This window comes from Rhopilema esculentum, chromosome 17, assembly GCF_057945365.1.
Source record: "Rhopilema esculentum isolate cy_ngs chromosome 17, ASM5794536v1, whole genome shotgun sequence".
Lineage (NCBI taxonomy): Eukaryota > Metazoa > Cnidaria > Scyphozoa > Rhizostomeae > Rhizostomatidae > Rhopilema > Rhopilema esculentum.
In genome coordinates this window covers 7,133,573-7,152,097 of record NC_142831.1, presented here as the reverse complement: position 1 = coordinate 7,152,097, position 18,525 = coordinate 7,133,573, and the positions used below count along the sequence as shown (strand labels likewise).

The window sequence follows — 18,525 nt, the reverse complement described above, 5'->3', positions numbered from 1 at the left end:
TATCTGATTAGAAAACAGAGCTTAAACCATTGCAGGTGAAAAATGATCCTCTTTCTGACGAGTTATCTTTTCAATACTGACATTATGCTTCATGTGTTATTAGCTCCATAGCAATTAGCATTCACTGGAAACCGAGGCACCATCACTTCAGTAAGCTGCTTTTGATAATCCTCATCCAAACACATCCTCTGTCAATTTTTATAAAATTTCATTTCATAGTTGAAACATACCGAACAGACAAAATTACGACTGATTAGACAACGTTTTAGTTTAAAAACAAATGATTATATATATTTGAATTCTTTAGTTTCACCCATATTTGTGAACAACAAAAGGTTCTATGAAATATCTGACGTTTTTCTTGAATATTCTTAGCTGCTCCATTATTATCCCTTTGGATGAAGACTTATGAAGTGATCTTGCAGCGGCTGAAGGGCCTTTCTTTCTTTATAAACACAAACCAGATGGATAACAAAGAAACTTGTACTCCAACCTTTGATGACAACAGCAGAGGAGTACGCACAGGTGTGTCAGTCAATTCAGTTTAATCAATTTTGAATATGAGCACCAGGAATCACCTACCTTTTGATAAGGTAAACTTCTACAGAAATCCTTTGTGAAAGAAAACACAATCGAGTAAATGTCAAGAAGAATAGCTTTCATTAAGATATGTGAAGAAAATGTCGCCGTAAATTCAACGTAATGCATGGAGCGAATAATTATTTTTCAAAATATCACATTACCAATTCATGATGTTTATGGAATAGGATTTGCATATTTGATGAAATTTATCAAGTGTTTGCCACCAAACGTTTTTATATTCCGGCTTCTATAACGTTTGAATTCAGGTAACATAGGTAGAATCTCCATGAGCCTCATTACACGCTGCTTTTGCACAATCATCCTGCTGTCACAAAATTAATTTCCTTCTTCGCTTTTTTGTTCAATTTTCTTAGGTTATTCTTTCTCCTTCCTGGCAAAGGACTGAAATTAAAAGTCTCTGTAAGATTTTATTTCTAATGAGGATCTTAGGAAGGTCTTAGTCGGAACTTCTTATCTGCTATTGCTAAAATGGTGTTACTGAATAAATAGCGAGTGACGTCACACTTAAGAACTCTATTAGCGAGTGTGAAGAAATTTAGAGGAATAGAAGGCGATCGGTTCGATCACACACAATAATCATTATCAGGTTACAGCTAGATCACATTGGAAATCTCTGCTTGACAATCTCTTCAATGCCTCCTTGGTGTAAAATTTTGTCCATTAGCAAGGTATTGGGGCCATTCGTTGTTGCTGGCAGGAAAGTGTTGATGGCATAAAAATCTTATTCAAAAACGTTGTTAAACTTATAAATCGGTGGACTTCTGGAGATGTGAAAGGAGCTGTTCTACCCACCCAAAAGCACTTTGGTTGGTGTAATCTTGAATCAAGCAAATACTTATAAAAAATCCACAGATAGTCAACTAAAATTGCTTTCTTATTACATCCCTTCCCTTTTGCCAGAAAGTCATTGAGACCCCCCCACCCTTCCCAATTAAAATCTGCATGCTACGTCCTAGACGTTTAATGAACAGACTAAATAGAACTTGTGCGAGAGGAGATGTTTCCATTGTTTCGGCGTCATTTTATGAAAAATTAGTAATATATAATATTACCTGAATTACAAATTCGGTATCATCCTGCTAGAACTTATGGTCTTCCTAGGACTTGTTAGGTATGTACAATTAACATTGCTAACCGAAAGTTAGAAGAATCTTTGAAAACAGGGTTTAGTATCTGTTCCAGATTTTATTAAGTATATATAGAAAAATTGGAGTTCAATATTCAGTTTAAGAGAGTCAGAATTCGGTGCATGGGCTGCGCCACGGGGTGGACTGGGGTGAACATGTCCACCCCACTTTTTTAGGATCGATCTCCCAATTTTTCCAAAACTGGATTAAAAACATAAGGGGGATGTTAGTTTACTTCTCTGAAAACAGAACTCTTTTTGATGGTCAGTGACGGTATAAAACACAGCCTTTTCGTGCCAAACAGTTGGTTCTTGACGTGTGGTCTTTGCCTTCCTTCCTTGTTAAAGGTTTTTGGCAATAATTAACTGTAAAACTAGTACCCAAACTTTTATATGCTGTAAGGATTGTAAAGTGCCTCAATGTCGGACGAAAAGTTGGAAAACCTAGTTCAAATTACAATTTATCGAGATATGGCAGATAAAATAGACCAAGGAAGCCTCGTTAATAAGTTCAAAACCATTCTAGCTAGCTAAAAAATACCACTCTGAAATTAACTTTTATGTTACTAACTTTCATGTGTGTAAACCTTTGCCTATGAAATTTAACTCTTCTATTGAGGGTTTCAACATATGTCAAACTTGGTTATCAATAACGAGCGCGACTTCTCGCACGGCGTTGCACCAGTTTCTCACCCAGACCCCTTTATCAGCTCCACCCCTTCATTGTCCACCCCACTATTTTGGGGCTGGCGCCGCTTTAAAAGGTAAGAAATTTGTGTTAATTTCTAAAATTGGTCGTTATTTCTATAAACTAAACTTTCTTGCGAAAGGCTGATAAAAAGTCATAAACTTACTTCAGTACACAGGTACCATTCAAAAATGCAGACAATTGAATGTGATACTCTGAATGGCGGCCCTTGGATACCTCATGTTGTCGATAATGCTCTTGATATCGTGCTAATAAAGGAATGATGATATTTTGTGCATCTCAGTATTGGGCAACTCTGATGGAAAGTCGTACAGCCAGCATGTCTCAATTTAAGATAGATTGCTGTTCACTTGCAATGAATAATTAATCATCATATCTCTTGGATTCCTCTCTACTCAATACTGTAACAATCAAAAGCTACAAAACAAAAGGCTAGAGCCGATCTCACATCTGATATATGGAATAGCTTTAGATTGAATCCTACCACATCACACTTGGCTGACGCTTCATTAGCCACATGGTATTGAAGTAATCTTATTGTTTATTATTTGACAATGTTCTTATGTTCATAATCTTATTCATCCATACATAAGTATTGGCGTAATTCTCTCATTGATAAATCATCTTATGGTATAGCAATCTCGATAACAGACAGTACGTTACTTTGAGAAAGAATCCTGGTACTGATAATACAACGATTCTAGGCAAACAAGAGAAGCACAGAACGGTAGCAAAATAATCGCAAGAGTAGACATGGGTTTGATTTTCTGCACTGACAGCAAAATTCAGCGAACAGGATATTTCTGCCGAGATAACAAGAAATTCTTTCAAGAAATTCCGGTTTCTATTCTATCATTTAGAAATAATAAAGGATCTTGAAAGGATTTTGATAATTTTGAAAGTATTCATTACTGCTTCTTTATTTTTAGTTCGATTTCCCAGCTTTGAATGTCACCAAATCAAAACTGTGCAATGCTCTAAGTCAATTGGTATTACACAAGGATTTATAAATTTTATGGATTTGCATCCGTGTTAGAGGAACTATGAGTTGCATTCAGCATTTACTGCATCAGCTGATAAAAATAGATAATGTTAAAATGTATTTTGCTTACCAGTAATTTAATAGTTAAGCTGAAGAACAGATTTTGTTAGCAACAATGAATGTAACAAAAGTGAGTAAAAATGCAACTCTTTTAAAGCCTTATTTGGTTAAAAATAAAACTATTGCAACATATCAACTTATAAAAATTTTGAGAACACAAGGTCAATTATTACAACTTTGCAAATATGTTAAGGGACTTTCTGCATTTTGTATGAAACAGATTCAATTGTTTGCCAAAAATGCATAGGAATAAATTTTGCTTGCATCAGCAAATTTGAAAACAGTTCTGCAAAGGCAGCCATAAGAGGTCAGTTAATTGTGTAGACTTACAGGGAGTTGTATAACGGTTAATGTTGGTGCTAGAAGATAAAATGAATAAGAGATAAAAGGAGGCTATGACAATTATGGCTTTAAGAAATATGATAATTCAATTTCATTGAGTAGGCTGGTAGAAGTGACACAAGGAAATAGATTAAGCTACTCTACCGAAAAATAAGTTACTTGAATTTGTACCTCAAGTCATGTTATCAACTGCGGCAAAAGCCCCCCTTTGCCTAAAAGACGCCCTAACACTGAATTTCTACCCTCTTTTTAGAGAGCCTCTGCTTTAAAAGCATATAAAATTTGATGTATTTTATAATTCTCAGCGCCACTCCTTATCAAGACATAAAGTTACGAAATGGTGGGACTCAACGCACCTGAAAGGGAAGAGGAGGCTACAGGGTTGCAAGGGTAAGATGACTTTGCAGTTCTTTTCTAATTTGAAACTCAGCAACAAGGCAAATTATTTGTGAAATTGTCTTCAAAACGGTTAGAATCTCAATCAATGGAATTTCAGGAACACAAGGCTGAAGTCCAGACCCATCCCAGACCTATTAGAAATGGCACATTCCTCATCAGCCATTCCGATTCGTTAATGATCAACGAATGTTCCTTTTGAATATTCCATAATCAGTTTTGGCATTTGAAGGTGATGTGTCTTATGTAGCAAACAAGCAATATTTCAAGGATCAAGACCCACTAAATCACTATTCTTTTCTTTTGAAAATATCTCAGTACTGTTTTCACCAGTAGATAGATTTATAGTTGGATATTCAAATTGCTTTAAGTTGTAAATAATTAGAATATCGTCGAAAGCCACTTACCTGCTTGAGTTTGTATCTTCTTTAAACCAAACTTCTCTACATTACAGTTGCATTTTAAGGACCTTAACCAGAATGTAATTACATTTGAAGGAGCCAAAAAATTTTCCTGAAACCTCACATACGATAGCCAAGTCTAGCCGCACTTCGAGATATCCTTTATGTGGTCTGAGAAGCCGTATCTACAATTCCTCCAACATTTAGATTTCCAGATCAATGATAAGACAACCTAATTGCATTAATGTTGAATTGAAGCAAATCACAGCTTAATATGTATAGTTTTTGAATTTTTCCAGACATCAAATTCCACAGTTGATTTAACACTGTCTTATTAGTTGATGTAAGGCTGTGGTTAGAGTTCCTCTGGCGTCATATACGGGAAATATGCAGGGTTTTTACAATAACATTCTGTATTTCTTTCACGTCGTGTTTACAAATTTGAGATCCAGTCTCCATCACAAACCAGACTGGATCTCAAAGGATGGACACTCGGAGTAAACATAGCAAAAGATAATATATTGAAAATTATTGCACTTGTTGTACAAGTAAGAAACATTATGTCCTGCCATAAGTTTGAGAGAATAACTAATGAAATTAAGAAAAATAGAATGAAATTGTATTGCAGGCATTTAAGCAAAAAGTGGGGATGTGGTCGGTAGAGAAGCGAGCTTTCGATAGTCGCTTTGAGTTGACAAATTCAGCATCATCACCCTTCAATTGTTGCCTGAGAGTACAAGTAACTTAATTTAAATCCAATTGCTGACATTAGATTATTCAGATTACAAGCGGGTCATGAATTTTTACTAAATCTAACTAGCTTAACTTAACCTAGTTTATGCAGAATGTCATCTCACAAACTTGTCATTTTAAAAGTTTATCAACTTTATAAATGGCTGCCAATTTTTTCCTCGTACAAGTTCAAGCTATTTCAAAGCTACGTTGTTGCATTATACGGCACGAAAGGCAAGCTAGTATATTTATGGAATAATTATGCAACGTAGCATAAAGCCTGAATGATTTAATTCACCTTTAACAGTCAGAGCACAGATTCAGCTCCAGAGATTGTTTCGATCTTTTGCATTGCTCATTTTTAATTGAATAAATCTTGTTTTGATAGTTTACTGTCAATTGCCACTTACAGATCGCCAGAGACGTTGGAATTATTTTAAAGTTAAAGAATTTTGGTAAGAAGGTTCACTTTATCTCAGAAAAGGGACACTTTATCTCTTCGAAATGATCTAAGAAAAATTGCATTTTTAAACCTTTTCGGGCATATGTCCCTGTTCTCCCCCTATACTCCCCCTGTTAACTCCCTGTTGCCACCTTTTGGCCCCCTATTGCCCCCTGTTCTTTCCCTGTTCTCTCCTTTTTCTCCCGACTTCTACCTGACGAGCAGCAACACAAATTTTAGGCCATCCAATCCCACATTGCATCTTGGACGTCAGACCAGAGGCCTACCCCCCGAGGCCTACCTGCCCCAAGAAGTACTTAGAAAAAACCTCTTATTATAGAGGTTCCTTATGCAAGACTTTTGAAAATTGCTACCTTTCTAGGGCAAAATGCCCCTTCCAACTGGCAAAATGCCCCTTCCAACTAGCAAAGTGCCCCTTCCAACTAGCAAAATGCCCCTTCCAACTAGCAAAGTTCCCCTTCCAACTAGCAAAGTGCCCCTTGCGACATCACTCCATTGCATTCAAAATTCATCGGACAATCGCATTAGAGCGTATACTGTAAGAGATTCGAAACAAAGGAAAGAGATAAAAGGAAGCAGAACAAAATAACACAAAATCAGGGGCTTAGAATATGTTTTCACTTCTGGACAGTACCCTCAAGCTTTGAAAACTAAAAAACAAGTGGGAATCCGGGTAAGAAATTAAAGTGAGTGTGTCCTGACAAGTAGCTTGGTCTAAGCCAATGAAAACACAGAACAGCAGAATGATATGTCAGCATTTCATCATCAGTTTAAACGATCGTGCATCGATCTACATTGACTATGCATGAACTAATGAGGTATTCACCCTCTTTTGACATGAACACACTGCCTTAAACCATTACACAATAGCTATAATTAACCAAATTGAAGAATAATGGCCAATATATGGAAATTATGAAGTGTTGATTCTACATATTGTTACGTCATTTTAAGCTGTGGAGACACCCTAATTAATATTCCACTTCATGTTTGTTATACAAAGTCTGCCCCTTTGGTCTTGTTCTATTTGACCAACCTAAGCAGCTTAACAGCCAAAATTAATTCTCAATAGAGCAGCCTTGGATAAGAAACCGCTAAGGCTATTAGCAGGAGCGATTTATTAAAAACAATACAGATTCTTTTTAAAAGTCGCAAGAGGAAAGCTTTTGAATACACGATTACGATAAACTATGTTTATGAAATATCTTCCAAAGAATACTGCCTTGAATTGGCACGCACAGGAAGGAAATTCAAATGGAGACAAGGTATGGTATGCGAGGCCACTTGAATGCACCAAGTTGCAAAGTTTATAAACTCTTTTAAAGCAAGGAAGTTTTGGGCATCATATTGTCGCTTGCTGGACGTTGCAGGAATAAGGAAGGACCGTTTGCAAGGTAAACCTTTTTTGACGATTGTCATATTTTCAGTTTGTTATCAATTCGTTTTGTTGTGCGAGATTAATCAAATTTAAGTAACAAATTTTGGTCACCGTGGTTATGGAAATGATTGTCGTATAGCTGTTTTAAGAAAACAATTTTCAAATAAAGGGTGCTTCTCTTCTCGGTAACCGGCTAATTTCAGTGGATGGTTTGCAGACACTGTGTTTACACCTGTTTTAGTTCCTTCATATGTTCATCTAATGCATTTCGTTCTCCTTGCCTGTGTATTGGAAAGCATCTTCTGGCAAACCGAGCATCGAAGTGCGAATTGTAAGAAATAGCGAAAGGCAAATGTTATCTTATATTCAAATCTCAGACAGCAACATGTAACCACATTAATTTGGGCTTTTATGTGGTTCCCAAGAGAAAAGAATCAATCAAAATGTCTGAAATCATTTTATCCTTCTCCGATATCCCCTCGCCCCGCTGTTTACTTTCCTTTCAATAGAAAATTGGCCATAAGCACTACCTTTATCATCAATTAAGAGTTTGTTATTGGAATTTACAATCTGTAATTTTTGGTAGATAATCAGCCATTAAAAATGATGTACAAGTATAATTTTTCTTTCTGTTAAAAGGTGTGGTTGTGGTGTGCTTGTGACAATAAATTAATGGAATGATTGTACAAAAGTAATCATTTTGGCTTTCCAAAACACCGCTTTCTCATGAATCAGGCTTGAGCTTTGAGCTCTGCAGATAATCGTTGTCAGGAACACGATACCATGTTTGACATTTCACATTCGATGACGTCAGATCGAGAAGGCCCCTCGTAGGCAAGGGCTATTCGACATCAGTTTGTTTGTGGTTCTTTGAATAATAGGGAAGTGTGTTAATCCAGCTTGCTTTTCAAACATATTCATGTAATTGGCCATTTTGCAGTTAATTGGTCATTAGTGCAGCCTGTTCTACGCAAAACAGTAGCAGAGAGAGTCTGTTCATTGTAACTGGTTGAATTGGACAGTCGAGGGCTTACTGTGTTTTGAAATCCTACGCGTTTCGATGTTGCAAGTATGAGCACCTCTTTGTTACGACTGAATGCAAATTTACGCTTCTTATCCTGAGAATTATCTGGTCTACAACAGGTTTACGGATCTCTATGCTCTGAGTCGGAAAAAAGCTATCTACGTATGTCGTCTGGAAGAAATTCAACAAATCAACTACTTCTGGCACCCGAATAAAGGAAACACCCGGAGGAAATTGGAAACCTGGATCAATTGCTGAAGTAAAGCTTGTGGTATTGCAATACACAATATAAAATCGAGGTATGTAAGATTTTCCAAATACTTAAATACCCGGTATCGAAAAGTTTGCCAAAATGCTTTTTCGATGCCAACTTTATTTTGTTACGATTGGTTGAAACAACTATAATGATTCTATAATTTTATTTTGGTTGCGTCTCTAAACACTTTCACATACGTAAAAATTAAAGCTTGTCAAACTCACATTTTTTATAAACTGGCATGAGAATACAAAAGCTGTGACCAAGATATGACACTTTTTAGCTACCATTTACAACGACACTATACAGAAACTGATATGACTATTGAACTAAATTTCGCAATTCTCTCAATTGATTTTTTTAGAAAGGTTTGCTCGAAGTTTATTTGCCTTAAAGTGTTGAGACAAACAAGTTTAAGAAATGTAGCATTATCGGCATGTGTAGCTCAAACATTGGTGTACACAACCTAGGCCTAATGCTTTGTATTGTTCGTGGTCGAAAGAAATCTGAAATGAAAGATTTGCCATTGTAATTATTACCACATGCCAGCCATAACACATCCGCTCTAAACCACGAGGGTTTCGAACGCTTCACGTATGCGCTTTTTCCTTCGTAGAGGCACAAGGAAGGCATCTAATCTACTTCATACCGTATTGTTCATGAATTGAATTGTTTTGAAAGCTCAACAATCTGTTTCCCCTTATCATGACCCTTCTTTATAACATGATTCTTTATAACATTTTTTTCTAATTTTGTGGTTCCAAAGAGCTTTTTGGATTTAACCTTGGTCTAATGAGCCTACTGACAGTCCTCTTTTTAAAACCTATTTATGATCCATGTCTCAGAATTGATTCCCGTGGAATGCTATGCCCTTTAATTTTTATAAACTTTGGAATACTTTGTTTTTTACTTGTCATGCTTCAATTTAGTCTAGATGGATTCGAGGAAAAGGCTTTTGCACACATTTACCTTGCTTCAATTAAAAGAGGTGCTTCTTCTTTCCGCGCTACCTTATTGCTAATCCAAAAATATTTGTACAACGGTACATGGGTATACACTCATGGCTAGGCAAAGATTATTTGATAGAAAGACTGCATAAAATGCAAACAAGCCAATATTTGAAAATTGATTGACGAGAAATAAAACAGAGATTTACGTACCGGGAATCACAAGCATAAGCATTTGTCAGAATGGTATAAACAATTCTCGTACTGGGAATCTTGTTGCGTTGTTGCTGTGGCTTGAAAAAAGTAGCATTATGTTAGTTCATTCCCTTTAGTTTAATGTGGATGCTCAAACTCTTTTTGATTGCATGTAGTGCTTATCACAGTAGCAAAAATTCATATTTAAAGCATCTTTGTGATATCTTGAACCTGCAAGCAACGTATTTCGGCTAAGATTCTCGTTTAAAGTTTATCTTACCTTATGCAAATTGAAACTTCGATTGAATCGGGTTTAGGTCCTACAGATTCGCCAACGGACAAAAAGCTACAAATTCGCACATTTTTCGACATTTCTAAGCTTCAATAAGAAAATGATGACGTTGCTTTCCATCTCAAAAACCAAATTCCTTCATTGACGTGAAGCCATCGAAGGCACAACTTGGTGAAAAATAGAAATGAATATAATGGTTTGCACATTAAAGGAGGTACAAATTGTGTTACAATACAGCATTGGAACAGTGCTGAATTTTCCTATAGATAGCTGAGGTATGGCACGCCGTAGTGGACAAAAGGTTGTTGGGAAATATACTAAATACGAATCTCGGACAACCAATTTAAATCTTGGACAACAACTTCGAATCTCGGACAACAAATTTAGATCTCAGACAGTAAATACAAATCTCGGACAACAAATTTAGATCTCGGACACTAAATACAAATCTCGGACAAACAAATTTAGATCTCGGACACTGAATACAAATCTCGGACAACAAATAAAAATATCGGACAACAAATTCGAATCTCGGAAACGAAATACCAAAACTGAAACATCAAACATGAAGCTCAACTTGTACAAATTTAATCTGAACATACAAATATTTTCTCAACAATATTTTGTCCACTGCGGCGTGCCATAAAAGAGGTAACGGTTAAGGAGAAGGGTGAGATGCGTCGTTGTCGATTGAGAAACGTGAGCACATCTAGAGACTGTGACTACCGATGCCCTCAAAGGGGCTAATGCCCCTTCAAAAATTCAACAGAATCAAAGTTTCCAAGGAACAATCCGGTTTGTTCTTATTGTTCTCAAACGATAGTGCCGCTCCAACAACTTTATCCTTCCTACAACACTGGTGAAGTTTCTCTAAGAACCATTGTTACGCCATTGTGGAATGAAAGGCAGTGATATTTATGCTTGCTTTTCCCGTAAAACTGTTGCAATTAATCGACCTGCTTTAAGTTGTGAATTCATTCAAATATAGCTAAAAATTCCCTCGAAAATTTAAATTATGTCAATAATTTGCTGTTTTTGATTCATTTAAGAAAAACGACAGATTTTTATCCGTCCAGTTTCAGAATACTTTGGCAGCGTTGGGTCTGCGGGGATACAACTGAATGCAAATGCCTCTTCTAAATGACCTGAAACAAGCTTGGACCTCGGAGCTCACCACTTGTTTGACGATTGAATCTCTTTTCAAAATAAGGCAGTGGACGATCTTCTGTTGGAGCACTAGACAGTAAACAAACGCCCCTCTGCATTGTTCGAGCTCTTGCTTCTGTTCTGTACCTTTGCCTGAATTCTGACACAAAACTGATACAGGTGCACCAAAAGATATAATATGAACCAGTGAGACTTTGAGCTTTATCAAGAATTTTCTAGGGGCAGACCATAGTCAGACCTAGCCTTCTTGCTAAACTTGCTAAAAAGACCTGTCGCTTTTAAAATCATTAGGCTGTCAGCCTTAGCCTTCGCAAACACCCGCAAATTTACATTATCTGTTGCCTGTCATGATAACAGACCAATGTTTTAGCTATTAACAGAGCTGTTCGAATCTCAACTACGAGAAAATTATAACTAAGTTTATTAGTTTTCTGTCTGGGACTCAATCTACCGAATAACTTGCTGAACTACGACTTGACAACAGATGAACAAATTTACACGGATATTCATTTCCAGATCATCTTTGGTTAATCTTTAACTGGATTCCGCGGAAACAGAAAATTTGATGCTTTGTAAAAAGCATCTTGTTTATAGCAACAGCAGTTTGGATGTGTAAGACGGTGGCAAATGAGAGAAGTCGCTTTCAACATTGACAGGTCAGTGAGCACACAAAGGTAACGCCAGATTATTCAAGAAAAGAGTTTCACTAATGTATTTATAGAAAATTTTCTAGTAAATCTAAATGCAGTGTTAGCCTAGTTAATGTTTATAGTTGAAAAGGCAAAGAGAGCTCTGATTGAAAAAATGTTCAATCCATGTTACATGGGTACCACCTGTCACTTTCATTTTTGTGTCAATGATATCGACGTGTACTCTTTGTACATTAATCACCTTTTGATCGATGGTAGTAGGATACTATGAACTGAGACATAAATGCTTCCTTCTTACCCTGCTTATGTTTTGACTACATGATTGATGACTTGGTGCTTGATTCCAGGGTTAATCGGCTATTCTAGATGGATAATAAGATAAATTTTCGCTTTAAAACAAATATCAGAACTGGTCCATCATTCATCAAAACGTTTTCTGAAGTTTTCTGAAATGTTAATTCCTGAAATATTACAGCAACAATGAAATGGTCTTAGCTTCTTCAAAAATGACGTTTTCTCACTCAAATGATACCAGACTGTAAAACCACGATATTAAGACCAATAAAGCACTTTAATTACAAAAAAAGGTTTGACGTTCATAATTTCATGTATCTTCATTTCAAACAATTTGATTTCTACATATTTTTTATATATTTATTTATATTGTCGTACTTTTTGTGAAAGAGAATCCAAAAAACCTTAATTCTAGACAGAAAACCTTACCTGTTGGCCATTGCTTGATTTAATATTTTTTCACATTTTGGCACAAAAGTTTCTATTAAAATTTTAAATTGAGGTTAATTTAAAAATTTTGTTTTGATACGAACAATGGTGTAGAGATTATATGCAGTTGTAATAAAAAAAGTGAATATGGTAAAAGCAACGTACGTTTGGTGTAGTTTTTCATGCGCCTGATTTTCAGTACAGCCAACAGTCAAAGCTCTGCGTGAATGGGGGGAGGTGGGAAGCTGAATATGTTTCTGTATATGCTTGTTTCTATCTATCCCCACCGGCTGGAGGCTCTGCGTGCGTGAGAGGAGATGGGGAGGCTAATGATGCCCCATTTTATCTACCCACAAACTCTTAGCCTACAACGTTTCTGATGTTTTTAAAGATTGCCTTTCATGTTTCTAACTGTGTTTATATCGGTGCAATAAAGACAGTTAAGATCTTAAGGGACGACCCCGGAAGTGCGATTAACCCCCGTCTTTTCAAGGGTAAAAGAAACCAAGCAAGCCAAGTTCCTCACTTTTTGAATGGAGTTAAATGCCAGATAGTTATGAGATCAAACAGGCACGGTCATAACAACAATTTAAAAGCAAACAGTTTCGCCCAATTCGTTGCGCCAAAGAAAAGTCCTCCGTTGGCAATTTATTTGCATGTTTCACACGGATGAAGCCAAGGAAAGACAGTGTTGCAATTCCACGAAGCCATACCGACAATAAAGATTTGTGATGCCATCTGCCTATGGCCTAGGATCGAATGTCTGGGTATGACGTCAGAGGTGGATACGAACGAGGTATCACTTCGCCGCTTGATTTGATCTGATGTTGCGTTTGTAAACACTTCTCTTATTACTTTTCTGCGATACGAGGGTCGTTAGTTTTTCTAAACATTAGGCTTTTCCATTCCAATGCAGCTCCCTGTTTCAGCTATATCCATTCAAAAATGCGTCCTAAATTGTTGATTCGCATTTTTGTAGCTTGGTAACCAGGCCGAGAGTTAAATTCTTGGTTATGAAAACCAAAAGGACATAATTTGCTTAAATATTAGAGAGATTTTGCGTTCTTTGCAAAAGTTTGACCACAAGAGACGTCTTGCCAATCGTTCATGATCGAAAACAATAAAAAGGAGCATTCAAGAATTCTTTCAAGAATGCAATGAAATGAAAAGAGAAAAATTTCACACGCTGGTTCATATGGGATCGTGAAAGAAACGAGTGAGAATTTTCGCACTTTGCCCCGTATTCCTACAAACTTTAATGCAATTGCCAAAATTTACCGAATTACGCTGTCGTTTCGCTTTTCTGGAGCATACCAGGTATAATAGTAAGGTCTGCATTTTTCATATTTTACGTTTCATGCACTTTATTGGCAGCCTTTTAAACCGTTGCTAAACTTCAACATGAATTCAAAGGCTAGAGAGCCTATTCCAGAGCTGTTTGCAAGCAAACTACAGTAAGCGTTCATGCTTCAACTATATGCATGAATCCTTCAGGAAATTATCTTCTAGCAAATTGATAGAAAAATTCGTGCATTCGTGCCATTTGATGAGAAGTTTTCACGTCAATGGCGAGTTTAGTATAATCTGAACATCTGAATGATAGCGAGTTTAGCCGCAGAATCCATTGCCAAAAGTGTGATGCTTCCCAATGAACAAAGGCTAGGTGCGAAAAACAAGTCACGTATTAGGAATTAGGTAATCAAGAATTAGGTTTTTAAGTCTAGAGTATTTTGAAAGGGTTCAATCATGAAAGTTTGCCTCAATCAGAACTTAGGTGTCAGAATAGCTTCATGGCCATTAAAATTTGCGGATTGTTAGACTTCCTTGGTTGTTTAGTTAGATCTCGGTATACTGCTAGCGAACTATTACAAGCAATTGACTAAACTCAAAAAATGACTAGGCCCGTGACCCCGAGGAAACCAGATTCAATTAAATTAAGTTTTTGGCATCTTACCGAGAACCACGTCACAATCTTAAACACATTTACAACAAAGACCTCTAAACCATCCATTCAACGACATCCATTCAACGAAGAAATTTAATTGCAAAAGCAGTTGAATTTTAAACGGTAAATTCGTTTTTTCCTACGTTTTAATACATGTATAAGATAATCAGTTATTTAAATCGTTTATCGGGGTTTTCATCAAATATCTTCTATGTTTTTCAGCTGCAGACACAGATTCAATAAATTAATAATTACTTGAGAATGTTTGGTTTTAATTGAAATTTGAAATGTTTGAAAGATCCGATATTCTTTGCGCATTGCAATCTACGTAAGTAATGTTTATTGAAATAAATTTGCCATTGTGGTTTGAGGGAAATTAGCTAGTATAAAAATTCAAGGAATCTGATAAGTTGTGTTAATTTAAACACAGGATTTCACAAAAATTTGAATTTCCAACATTTAATGAAATAATAGCATCGAAATTAAAATATTCGTGTGTAGCATGAATTAATTAGAAGGACTAGATAGCCGACAGGTCTCTCAAAGAAATAAGAGCTTAATTGATACAATATCAACCTGCTTGTTGCAAAACGCTTCAGAAATTGTTGGTTCCCCTCACGGACGATATACCGCTTTGAGGGGCCCTAGGCTAAAATATTTGCTGAGGTCCCATTTCATATAACCTCTCCGTCGTACATTGCTACTGTGTTACCAAAATAAAATGGGTAGCCTCTGGAATAAAAAGGGTAGGGTTCTGAAATATTATGCAATGTAAGCAACTCGACTAATTGTATAACTCGACTAAAGGATATCCCTTTAGGACAATCTGTTCTGCACTGTTGTTTTTGATTTTGAGCAAAAAACCCACCAGTACAGCGTTTTTATTTGTCATAAAAACATGCAGCAACATAATCACAGGTTATTTAGTATAATTCAGCCAAGAATGAAAAGCAATAACCATGTTCTGCTCGTCAAGGCCACACCCACAATGAGGATGGAAGTATATGCTTGTATGTTAACAGTATTAGTTGTTGGCTGTGAACTGTTTATCGAATTACGATGTGTTCTTTAAAATATGCTTCCAAGTATTTGTTTTGTAGCTCCAAAGAATCAAAACTATGCGAACAAATTTCAGATATCTTTTATTTGAATGCTACAGGTTTCAATGCATTAATCTTTAAAAAGCTGTCGGGCAAACTAGAACCACCATTTTGTTTCTTTATGAAACTCCTTATTATCGCCTCGTTTATGTATTTTTTATGTTAGTTTAACCTCGAAATCATTATGAATTGAGTACGATGAAATCTTTATTTATCTAGAGTATTTGTTCCTTATTTATGTTACTCAATCATGCTGAAAGGTTCAGCTCAAAGACAAAAACAGCGGGTCCAAGCTGGCTCACAACTCAAACAATTCACGGTTGCCAATGAATATTCATGACTTATGAATTAATGGACTTATCTGCAAATGAGGAAATATTAGAATTGGTTACATTTACATTGTTTCAAATCTAACAGTCTGAAAGTTTTTATTTGGATCGTGGTTTCCTTCTTAACGAGAGATTAATCTGTATACCATTTTGTGCCATTTATGAAAATCCTTTGTTGGGTATACAAGAGTCCGCTACAAGCAACACAAGAGGCTCTGTGCAACGCCAGCGTATGAATCTTAATCTGCACGTTACCATGTGTTCCAAATGTGGTATATTCTAGGCTTTAAGATTTAAGATGTATGACGAACCTCAACTTCAAAACACCAAGCTGCTTTTAGAAACATGCTGCTGTTACGATCCTCGGGTCATTTTTTTACCATGCATCTGAAATTACTAATATCTGTTTTAGACCAGACACGAAAGAATCAATATGGATGAAAGGAAACCTACGTCACCTTTAGGGGTAGAATGCGTAAGGATCAGGCAATTTGACCTTTCTCAACAGCGGCAATGCAGTGTTCCAAGAAGAAAGCTCACGTTCCAGGAAAACAGCCCCCAAAAACAGGAAGAAATTAATCGAATGAATGAAGCTAGGAGGCAACGTACTGGAAATGGAATAATGGCGTTAGAAACCACGGAACATGTTTACGTGAGTCTTTCAATTTGATATTTTGTTCAATTTCATATTATTGCCATTGCTCTTTCTAAAACAGAATTGCTAAATTTACGTAGAATATTCAATAGAAGTCCGGTGCATCAGCTTCTATTCAAATTAAAACTTTCCGCTAGGTAATAGAAGAGCAGTTGTTGAAAGAACATATTGATGTTTAAGAATCATCTTAAGCTTCTTTCGTCTAATGGGCGAGGCAAAAGAGAGGTTTTCGTCATGTCTTTGATTGACATTTTGCAGACTGTGTACGACCCACCCATTTGCACTTTGCTTGGAATATCTGGAACCAGGACTGTGCAGCTACATTTTCTTTGCTTGCTTGCACCTGAAAACAGTGCTTCGATTCAGGACGCTGGCGCATGGCTCACTACAAAGAGAAGCTTGAGAACAAAAGTTCTGGTTTTCTTGATAATGTTCTAAACCAGTTGATTGATAATGGTCTTTTTTCAGTCAAGCAAACCAAGCTGTTAATGAATGGTTCTTTTGCTAATTGTAAATACACCTTTAAAAGTAGATATACAAAGAAGTTGGAGCTAGGATAGGATCAGAAAAATTTTAACAAGCTTCAAACTTTTGCATTACGTAAATGCTCCAGTTATCTCTTTGTTCAAGATAATTATAAGCCTTTTAATCTAAATAAATTCGAATTTAAAACTGTTATTCAAGAGCCCTTTGAACTCTTATTGCAAGACAGGTTATACGTAATACTGCCCTTATTCTTGCGTTCATTCAAGTAAGAAGTTCAATTTAGCTCTATATATATTGCAACTGCTCAATTTCCAACCTAAAGTCTATTGGTGTTGTAGCCTACTTGTTGTTATACGTTTTGTGGTTTTTGTTTTCAAAAAATAGTCCCATCGACTACGTGACCCGTAATTACATAGTTGTACCAAAAGTGGGATAAAACAAAGATGACAAAGTTACATATATCTTTAGTAATTGTTTAGATAATGCGTGGGGTTGTATTCGTTACGATCTTGTTTCAATGAAACTTTCCTATGTTACGTAGGAGAAAATGGCCCTGGAATTCATTTTTTGCGAGCGAAATCTCACGACTGTCGCGTCTTTTCTTTCCGTGACATGTTATTTTTCTGCTAGTCGTGACATTGTATTCTTTCAACTTTTAACCTTTTTCTAAAGCTGTTTTTCACTTATTTTCCAAGTGATTTTAGTTTCTGGAAAATCGAAAATGCTTAAAATCTATCCCTGTTAACATAGGAATTTGTAAGCTATAACATGCCCATGTACTCTTTGATATAAGACCAATTTTATATAAGAACACGGTTAAGAGCAAATTAAGACAAGGTTAAGCATAGGCGTAAACTTAGGGGGGCTCTGGGGCTTCAGCCCCTCCAGACGAAAACCGAGGGGGGCTGAGCCCCCCCCCCTGGAAAATAAGTAAGTGCTTTACCAATTTTTAGATTAGTTTGTTAAATTATTGGTTTCACGCATAAGATTTGTTGCATTAGATTGTGTTTACAGCAAAAAAAGTATCAAATTATTGTGAACATAAGATCAGATCCAACTCGAGGCCAATCCTTCAGAGAGGCTGGAAGCATCAGAGGAAAGCAACGTTCGATCTTTACTGACGTGATAATAGCGTGAGAAAGAGTACATTTTGGGTGCCTAAATAGAACTGGTGATCCCAACCTAAAGAAACTTATTATGATTTAAAAATAAACTTTCAATCATTTTGTTTGTGTGTTTCTTCTTCCTCGATAATTAAAAATGCACGGAAAAATCACCTTTAAGCCCTTAGCTAATCCACTTTCTATCCTGTGACATCAGCAGCTGCCATTAGGAATTGTCATTAATTTTTTTGAGCCTCCCCCCCCCCCCCCCCCTGAAAAAAATGCAAGTCTACGCCTATGAGGTTAAGAGCAAATTAAGAACAAGTTGAGGCTGAACTACTGTAAATGTAGTTTTGAACAATGCTGTGGAACTCCGTTAAGAAATTTCACCTCGAAAAGGG

General features: G+C 36.4%; 2 protein-coding genes across 10 annotated transcripts in view; one reads left to right on the top strand and one right to left on the bottom strand.

Annotated features, from left to right (window-relative positions):
- LOC135682270 (protein FAM149B1) overlaps positions 1–4,833 on the bottom strand; it is a 36,844-nt gene extending 32,011 nt beyond the window's left edge. The window contains exon 1 of one of the 4 annotated variants that reach the window (XM_089113431.1): positions 4,686–4,833. The gene's annotated coding sequence lies outside the window, so the exon portion shown is untranslated. Of the gene's footprint in view, positions 1–2,583; positions 2,933–4,685 lie in introns of those variants that run through there. The other 3 variants (XM_089113435.1, XM_089113434.1, XM_089113430.1) reach the window with 3 other exon arrangements.
- A 1,551-nt stretch (positions 4,834–6,384) lies between these two features.
- Positions 6,385–18,525, top strand: part of LOC135682178 (uncharacterized) — a 31,849-nt gene continuing 19,708 nt past the window's right edge. Inside the window, exons 1-4 of one of the 6 annotated variants that reach the window (XM_089113428.1) lie at positions 6,385–7,268; positions 7,892–8,575; positions 11,650–11,789; positions 16,293–16,532. In XM_089113428.1, coding sequence (XP_088969554.1) covers positions 16,314–16,532 — 219 coding nt within the window. In that variant the 5' untranslated portion in view covers positions 6,385–7,268; positions 7,892–8,575; positions 11,650–11,789; positions 16,293–16,313. Of the gene's footprint in view, positions 7,269–7,292; positions 8,576–11,649; positions 11,790–13,049; positions 13,303–16,292; positions 16,533–18,525 lie in introns of those variants that run through there. The other 5 variants (XM_089113427.1, XM_089113426.1, XM_065196950.2 and 2 more) reach the window with 5 other exon arrangements.